The 10,000-nt window shown below is 43.8% G+C and overlaps 1 protein-coding gene across 1 annotated transcript in view; it reads right to left on the reverse strand.

The window, feature by feature from the left end:
- The window catches only part of LOC147035231 (uncharacterized), a 326,073-nt gene that overhangs the window by 201,972 nt on the left and 114,101 nt on the right, over positions 1–10,000 (reverse strand). The window contains exon 11 of the mRNA XM_085895787.1: positions 1,086–1,274. Coding sequence (XP_085751913.1) covers positions 1,086–1,274 — 189 coding nt within the window. The remainder of the gene's footprint in view (positions 1–1,085; positions 1,275–10,000) is intronic.

The following is a 10,000-nucleotide window of genomic DNA, read 5'->3' on the forward strand; positions in this document are numbered from 1 at the left end:
CGGGTTCCAAATGGTCCATTCTGAGAGACATCGTGAGAGTTCGAGATTTGTCTCGATTGAAAGACATGTTCCACGGCAGAGGGTGGAGTCATCAGCAAAGAGATAAAGAGGATTTTCCAGAGAGTCGGAGATATCATTGATGAAAACCAGAAAAACAACAGGGCCCAAAACCCTGCCTTGAGGAACTCCAGCCTGGACAGGAGGAGGGGATGAAAGAACTCCATTTAGGGCAACTCGTTGACTGCGACAGGAGAGGAAGTCCAGTGAAATGGCAAAATTAGACGGTGGACACTGGAACTCGAGGTTAACTGATTGGCGTTCGTGGTTCTAAAGCAACCCACCGGACCACAAAGTTAATTGTGAGCGGTGGCCCCAAGTCCAGCTCTTCCGAGGACAAACGGGGATTAACCCCCTCATAATAGACTTGGTACCCATGGCCGTAACAAAATATACGCACGCACACATGCCTGGTGTTGGCCTAATGGTTAGGGTGGTGTGCTTGGGCTCCTCGGATCCTGAGTTCAAATCCCACTCGGATGAAGAATTAATACCAGGTAGGGTTGACTCTGCCTGTCATCCTTACGAGGTTGGCAAAATGAGTCCCAACTTGCTGGTATCTTGCGTCGGAGTGGCGACCCGTCCAGGATTGTACCCAATAGCCAAGGAGACTGCTTAGGCAGTACCAATGCTCTGTACAGAGTCTGGTCCCATTGGATTGATGGATGGTGGCTGCAGGCCCTCACCCGCTAACAAGAGGTTTTTACGCATACAATCTTCTCCCAGATATACTGCCTATAAATTACATACTTTGCCTCCTCAGCATCACGTGTAACAAGAAGACTTACTTTGACAGGTACGCGCGCGCGCGCAAACACGCGCGCGTGCGCGCAAACACGCGCGCGTGCGCGCGCAAACACGCGCGCGTGCAAACACGCGCGCGTGCGCGCGCAAACACGCGCGCGTGCAAACACGCGCGCGTGCGCGCGCAAACACACACACACACACACACACACACACACACACACACACACACACACACACACACACACACACACACACACACACACACACACACACATAATTACCCCATTGCCACCAGGTAATGCAGCATAAGCAGCTGGGTTGACAAGCCAGGTGAGCAGTGGTGGCAAGAAAGATGAAGTGTCATTGGAGCAGTTTACAGACACAGCCAACAAGTCGATGCCTGCCAGGACTGCAGTCCAACATTGTGCCAAAAAATCATTTGGCTTCAGAAATCCGTTTCGTATCATTGCCTGTAAATAAATGTACAAAATAACCAATGTAAAAATAGTTTCACCAAAAAATAGAATGGACACATGTCTAAATTATGTTATATTTTACAATCTACCAATGAACTGAGTAGTTAAAAGCACATGTTATAAAATTCAATGTTGATTTGTATCGTACTGAAAACTTGTTTTTCAAAATGAGTGACGTTTAAAGGCATCAGAGTTAAGTTTATACTGGAACAAGCAAACCAAATAACATTGCAATGGGTTCTCCGAAAACATGCTGAACTAGAGCGTTCAAAGAACATCTTAACCAATGCAGTGTTCAAGTGCATGATTAAATTGAAATAAATAAAGATTGTAAAAGTCATGTTTCAAAAATAATTCTGGAAAAATAATTCCATTGACGTAGTGACTATTACACCGCCGTATTGAATACGTTGCATTAGTTATTCGTGTCTGTGTTCTTTAGGGCATTCTCAAAAACAGTAAGTTTCCTGTTTGGAATTATATTTAATTTTGACTGCTACAGGCAAACAGAGAAAAAAAAATCATCTCACTCCCTATCGTAAATGTGCAGGAGAGAGAATGATTTTAGAGCCAAAATACTGCCAAACTCCAGGTTCGTTTTCTGATTTGTATTCCAAATATGTATAACATTCAATTGAAGTTAACTTATTCCTCGATTATAAACTGACGTTTGTGAATGGACAAACAGAAGTAAACCAATTTCTTAACTCCGCTTTTCGCTTCACATGCGTGGCCACAAGTTGTACAATGTGATTTATGCAATTTCAATGAAGATTAACTTTTAGGAGAGAAAAAAAAAGTGTAAAAAAGATAGGTCGATGCATCATATCCTATTTACTAAAGCTCATGCATAGGAATTCCAGCTCAAACTAAATTTGGTACAGCGATGACACAAGTCTATCAATATCAGTCTTGTTACACGCGCACACGCATGCACACACAATATCACAGCTCTCCACGTTTCCTCATTTGGCACGCGCTAATCACACCAGATTCCTTTTCAAATTGATCACAATGTCAGGCCAAATAAAAAACAACAAAAACAGTTGATCGTTCCCACCAGCTTCCAATTTTTTTATTATTTATTTTGTCAAACATCACGAGAGCAAAAATTAAAAAAATCGCGACTGTGACCGAACGAAGCTGTGCAATGAAACTGCTGCAACACTTTAAAAGTAGACCCGTGAAGGACTGACGGTTACTTTCCCCAACAGGAGATAAACAATAAAAGCAAAAACTAAACAACACACACAAAAAAAAAAATCAAATATAAACGAATGAAACACAGTGGGTTTGGAGGTTGTTCTATTTCACATTTTCTTCATTATTGTCAGGTCAGGCCAGATTAGATCTGTAACTTGCCACATGTACCATTTAAACATGTCCCAACTTGTTTCATGGTCGGGTTGTCAGCGACGAAACCGTCTCCCCCACCAGGTTTCCTGGTGATGAGGGTGCATGAAATGGACACCCAGGATTAAAAACAAACCCTGTCAAAGGGTGGAGGAGCTCCTTGTGAGAGACAATGGTCATCCATATTTCGTGCCCAACTGTGTCTGCGGATGTACTTTTGAAGTGGGATTGCTTTTTTTTAGGAGGTTGGTGGCAAGATTTGCACTCAAGCCACCGTAAAACCCTTCACTCCACAAAACACAAAGAAATCTGAAAACCCACTCCGTGGGCGTACCGACTGCGCAGCTGCTCTCTGCAGGACAGCTCACCGGATGACGGGATTGGGGCAAAGCCTTCGGGACCCACACTCTTTGATGATAGGAGGAAAACCACGGGGTAACCATCCCAGATCAGATTTCAGTAGTGTGTGTCAGAGTGGTGCTGAGATGTCGTCCAGACGGCAATCTCCTTGGGTTAACTTGAGGCAGTCCCTTCGGGTGGGTGCCTGGAATGTCCTATCCCGAAGAGAGGATGATCACCTGTCTCTGTTATCATCTGAGCTGAAGCGTATGAACATCAGTATTGCAGCACTCTCTGAGGTTCGGAGACCAGATAGTGGCGAGATCATGGCGGGTGGTTACACCGACAATTGGTCTGGTTGCTCATATGGTTACCATGCTCAAGAAGTTGCTGTTGCTGTGTCCAAAATTTGACTCCAATGATAATTGAGGTAACACCATTCAACGAGCGTATTATGAGACTCAGGATTCGTCACGCATTGGGTGTCATTGACTTCAGTATATTCCAGGATTAAAAACAAACCCTGTCATTTCCCTGGTCTCTGTATATGCTCCGACTGAAGCGAGTGATCTCATCGTGAATTACACATTCTATGCCACGCTCGAGTCTGTGGTTGATCAGTGACCCAGGCGCGATACTCCTCTGGTGGTGGAGGATTTCAATGCATCGACTGGAACTGATAGGGATGGTTCTGAGACATGTGTTGGTCCCCATGGGTCTGGAACTGAGAACCAGAGTAGGACTAAGTTCCTTGACTTTGCAAGAAGTCACGGACTTGGGGTGGCTGGTTCATGGTTTCAGCGCCCACAGGCCCATCTCTCTACTTGGTATTCCAACACTGGTGGTGTGATAAAGGAGATTGACCATGTACTCGTTGATGGTTGCTGGAGGATGATCCAGAACTGCAGGGTGCACCGGAGTGCTCAGTTCCTCAACACCGACCACATGCTTGTGGTAGCAACTCTGAAGTTTCTCCTTAAATCCAGGAGAATGGTACTGTAGAAGAAATTTCTAAGTCATTCTGTACATTTGAACATATATTTAACAAACAACATAAACAAATACATACAAACACATACGTATGCGCATCGGAGGAACCGGGATACAAGACTCGTTCCAGATGTCTGAAATACATAGTAAAGTCAAGTCCTTTATATAGAATCCAGTGAGACATAGTATTTTGTACTTTCAAAAGCTGGCGCCAGTTTGTCTGGTCTTGATATTCCCAGGTGGAGCTCATCTTCAACCTTTGTGGAGCGACAGCTTGATTTGGTCGCATAATTGTAGCATATATTTCAAACCCATCTGTGTAGATTCTCTCCCAGCACAGAATGACGCACAGAATGATAGAATTACGTCAAATGCAACTCTTTTGGGTATTTTGATAGATTTCTAAAGAATGTCAGTTAAAAGTCAGTGTGCTTCTAACAGACTGGGGAAATACACCATCTTGAAGCAATTGAAGCTTAGTAAATACATCTGGACATTTCCTGAGAACCACATTCCAGTTGTACTGAAATTATATTCCCTATCCAGCTTGCTGGTGCCTTACATCCATCATTTAATAAAATGTTTTAGCAAGTCAATATATTTAAATAATAGGCACTTCTTTGTATCCTGAAGTCAAGCTTGGTTGAAAGGTCAGCCTGCTTATTAGATATTTTACTTGGCAGGTCAAAACATCTTTCAATACAAAGGAGAGATATGATTATATATAGAAAGGTAGATACATGTTCAAACACATAAAAATCATACCATATTTAAGTACATTTTATATTAAAATGTATTTATTTTAATATCAAGCTCTAAAAAAAAATATTTTATTATTGGTTTTATCACCCTCAAACTCATTATGCGAATTTCAGAGAAATTGCAGACAGTACCATCCCTGCCTCAGCTGGATGTTGGCAAGCTCAATGATGAGAGGGTAGCTGAGGAGTTTGTGAACAGGCTGAGTGGGGATTTGTGGGGTCTGGGTGCTTTGGGGAATTCTGAAGAGTTGGTGGTGCCTTCAAGACCACTGTCATTGATGTTGCCGGAGGACGTCTTGGAACTCACCGAAGGGAGAAGAAGAATTTTGTCTCTCAAGGGACACTGGATAGATACCATTGACCAGAGTCGTAGGGCAAGGTTGAATAGCAGAGCTGAGCTGTTCAGGGAGCTGAGGCGTAAAACTGTACGTGTGCACTCAGGGTGGACAAGGATGTCCAACGATATCTCCTACCACACCTTGACGATCCAGCCACAGATCATCGGAAGGTTGACCTTTCTCGTCCTCCCACTCTTGGTGGAGGTCTTCTCCCCAGTCATTTTCCAGTCGGACCGGCAGCGACATAGCCCGTCCTCGAATGACTTGTTGATGGACATATCGACGGGCTGCAGGAGTGATGTCATCCCACCTGGGAAAAGGGATGAGATCTGTATTGGTCTGATGGAGCAGCGCTTCGGTGTCGTCGGTTTTGTGACATCTGAACGGATCTAGGACCAGCATGCTCCACCGTCGGGAGAGAATGCCATCCAGCCTACTACTCCAGACCGTGCGCACCCAGTCCTGGACCAGTTCCTCAGCTATCCACCCCTTGTGCTGCACACGAACAATGATGTTGTCTGGAAACTTGTCTTTGGGCAGTGTTGGCCTCTTCAACACGATATACGGGGGGAAACTTGCCACAGTCTGTGGTGCAGGTGAGCACGATGGTGAATCGGTCTTTCTCGTGCCCAGTCGTGTTGATCGTCAAATTGCGCTCCACGTTCACTATGATGGCGGTCTCTCTCGGTATGTCGAAGGCAAGGGGGGTCTGGTCGGCATTCCCGATCCTGCTGAGGGGATATTCATGCTCTCAGCGAAGCTTGATGATGTAAGACTGGAAGCATGTCAGCCATATCATTTAGAATATAATTGAAATTCAGCATTGATCGTTTTTATGACTGATTTCTTTTCTATACCCGTGTATTAACCGCACACACAATTTTTACCTCTTTTGCCGATAAAAAGGTGTGGTTTATACACCGGAAAATACAGTAAATGTTGACTGTCGATCCATACAGAAAGATGGTATTGGCAATAATTTTAATATGCATGAAGTGTCTAATTTTTTTGTTGTTTTTTTTTGTTTCAAAGTACATTTATTATATATTTGTTTAGAACTGTGGATTGTATTTATAATAGGCTTAGTGAGTGTGTATGTTATGTGTCAGGTATATGACCAACTTCATATTTGTTTGGTGGTTAAAACAACTGGCTTGTCAGGTACATGATTTGTCGGGTACTAAAAGCCGGCCGGCAGCGATTTTGAAGATAAATAAATAATAACAAATAAATACAAAGCGCGTCATCCACCCTTTAAAAAAAAAAAATCCAGACGACCAACTGGAATGTTTTTTTTTTTTTTTAAACTTCGTCTAAAGGACCAAGTAAGGACAAAAAAAATAAAAATAACAGAAAAGAATAAGACGATTGAGAATACCATGCTATCCTAATTCCAACAGAGCATACAAAACATGCATGCAAGTCGTTGTATAATACCAGGTGAAGTTCTCCTTGATACGTCTGCCAACGAGCCAAAATGTGGCAATTGTGCCGAACATCAGATGAAAGAGCAATGAAATTAAAGGCAGATTGCATCTTTATTCAAAATAAATGTAGGGAACTTGTGCACAGAGTAGGTTGTTTGGCCCATCATGTCTGCACTTTTGCAACACAACAGCAATTTAATCCATCAATTTATCCACAACATTGTACTGTGTAATTAAATGAACAATGGAGGGAGGTAATGGGGGAGGGGGATAGGGGGAGGGGTGAAGGGCATAAACCAACAGCACATTCACCCATTTCAGGAGACCCCCTCAGAGACATCACAATCACGATAAATATTTATATCACCGATCCATAACTAAGGACAAATCCATCTACCTACCAGTCCTGCTGAAGCTGCGAATGTGATTATACCATATTTTATTGAAAAAAAACAATTTCATAATGCACAAAGCCATGGATTTCCATGGAGGAAAAAAAAACAAAAAACAAAATCAAAAGTGCATGCTGTATATGCCTTTTGAAATGAGTCCCATGCTGTTTTTGTATTACAATATATTTGGAAGGAAAATAAAGAGACTCCAAAGAAAGCACCTATGAAATTTGCTGCTCAGAAAGGAATAAAGCAGTGCCATCTTGTTTTCAGATCAACAGCCTGAGGAAATGAGGTTGAGCCGAGTTGAAGGTCACGTTTTATATGAAGGGTCTGGGACAAGCTTAAATAATGCAACAAGCCACATGAATGACATATTGTGATAATTTGAGATGATAGTTAGCAAAGGACATGAGATCAGGTGCTGAAAAGAAAAGTTTTTTTTTTTCTTAATTGGAAACCAATTAATTTATTAAAGGGATAACATGCAGAGACAAAACAATTTCATGTCCAGCTTGTTTTTCTTTACAGGCCAACTCTGGACCTTTTGGTTTATATTTTAAGAAGTTAGTGGGGTGACCAAAAGAGAACATATTTGTCAAAATAATTACACATGGCATATGTGCATCATTTATACAAATCCAAAGCAATATTTTGTGGTTACTAATTTTATACACTGTTGAACCCCGCTATTCGCAGGTCATAAAGTTTGACCTACTTCTACATTCGCACTTCGTGGTTTTTTTTTAAAGACATCAGCACTGGTCTCCTCTATCCACCTGGAAAAATGGAAATCAGCCAACGTCACAACATTAAATAGAAAAGGTGCACAAACGGAACCCCTTAACTACAGCCCCATTAGCTTACTGTACTTCCAATCATCAGCAAGGTCATGGAATCCATAATCGCAGTTGACATAAAATAATTCCTTTTCTCCAACACTCATCTCAGATCAGCAATTTTGATTCAGACCTTGTCACACTACCTTGGACAAGCTGCTTCTATTCTCTCAACAATGGTGGAGGCCCTTAATATCAGGAATGAGATTAGAGCCATCTCTCTGGACATATCTCAAGCTTTTGATACAGCCTGGCATCCTGTCCTGCTCACGACACTGTCTGCCGAAGGAATCCAAGGCCAACTCCACTCTTGGATTACTGACTTCATTCATTCTCATAGCAACGTGTGACTCTCAACAGAACCCTTTCATCTACTCACCCTATCAAGGCTGGAATACAGCAAGGCAGTTTTCTAAGGCCCATCTTATTCTTAATCTTCATCACTGATCTCACTCAATGGAAAATTCTATTTATCTCTGAGCTGTTGACTCCTCTGTCATGACATCTCTCATCCTTCTGACAGATAGGCAGCAGCTTCTTCCCTCTCAGACCTCGACAAAAATCATAAACTGGTGAAACACAATTTTGCTGATGCATCCAGATTGACCACCCTTTGTGTCATGGACATTTACTAGACAATTATCACCACTGAATTGCTACTTATTACATCGAGATCCTGGTACACTCGAACAGCATGGCATACCGAATTAAACATCCGAAAAACCCTTTGAATGCATACCCCCCCCTCAAACGTAACAATATATGTATACACATATACATATATAATATACATACATATATACATACATATATATATATATATATACACATATAAATATATACATATATATATATACATATAAATATATATACATATATATTGTTACATTTGAGGGGGGGGTATGCATTCAAAGGGTAATCAGGATGTTTAATTAGGTATGCCATGCTGTTCGCCGCAGGTCGACTCCGGACACTAGCCGCTTGGGCGGCCGTTCCGTACTATCGGGATAACCGAGCGGTGTTATCGTCAACCCCGACGGTTCGATTAATTATCGGGCGTTTTAGCCCACGACCAACCCTTTACGTGAAGTAAGATGGAGATTCAATAAAGGAAAAGACGAAGCGAAACGGGAAGAACAGTTCAACATAAAGCACATTTATTTCGCGATGGTACACGGATAGCACACATATACAATTATACACCAAAAGCAAATGTAAAAGAAGAAGAAACACACAATAATGCACAAAAAGCAAATGTAAAAGCAAAACACAATGCAGATTTACCACCGACTACCGAGCACACGGCAACACTTGTACAGTTTTACTTCACAGACGGCGCCGACAACACATATACTCAAAGCAAAAGAAAAAGGGACCACCCTCAACGATGAGGGGGGGCAGACGGGCCTGGGGCCGAGACCGCGTCGAGCCAACCCGTCTGGTGATGAGCCGCAAAATGGCGGTGGCGCCCCGACTCCACGGGCCTCGCTGGCACTGCCTGGTATGGGGTGGGAACAGGGCCCCCTTCTCGCACTATCTCAGCGCGGGGGGAAACAGGAGGGGTTGTTGATGCTCGGGGGAAGGAGGATATCTTGCTGGTTCGGGTCCCGCGACGAGCGTCTCCACCGTGACCTCAGTCGCATTATCGGCCTCCCCTCTCCGCAGCTCGCCCGACTCTGACACGAGCGCCCCCTCGACTGCCTTCGCCGCCGCCACCTCTCCAACTCTCCTACTCTCCACAGCTCCGTCCAACTGCTTTCTCCGACTCTTCTCTTGACTGGCTCTTCCCAACTCAACTCTTAACTGCCTGTTTGGCGAGCGAACGCGGCCCTTTATAGCCCCCGGGGCTTCGCTCCTTCACCTTCGACCCTTTACCTCTGACCCTTCACCTCCGGCTGGCTCCCCATTGGACAGAGGAAAAGTGGGCGTGAATGCTTTTTGATCCATGAATCTGCATATAGCTATATTACTCCGACGCACCTGGAGGCGGGGCCAAATCGCCCCATGCTCACTGATAGGACGGAACAGAAGTGGGCGTGAGTCGTTTTTGATCCGATTGCTTCGGAAAGGCTGGTGTTTTCGCACCCCTGCTCGGTGCGCGCCCTGCACGAGTCCATTATCGGTGCCCACAAGCGGCGCGGAAATGGCGGTGATGCGATGGTTGCGAGGGCGAGTTGTGACGGTAAAGGTCGTGGCTGTTGGCGTTGTTGTTGTGAAGCGGCGTTGCGGTTGGTGGTTGTTGTATGATGGCTGTTGAGACGTGGTTGGTGGTGGTAGTAAT

This window comes from Eptatretus burgeri, chromosome 1, assembly GCF_056783735.1.
Source record: "Eptatretus burgeri isolate ZD-2024b chromosome 1, Ebu_testis_v1, whole genome shotgun sequence".
NCBI classification, from domain to species: domain Eukaryota; kingdom Metazoa; phylum Chordata; class Myxini; order Myxiniformes; family Myxinidae; genus Eptatretus; species Eptatretus burgeri.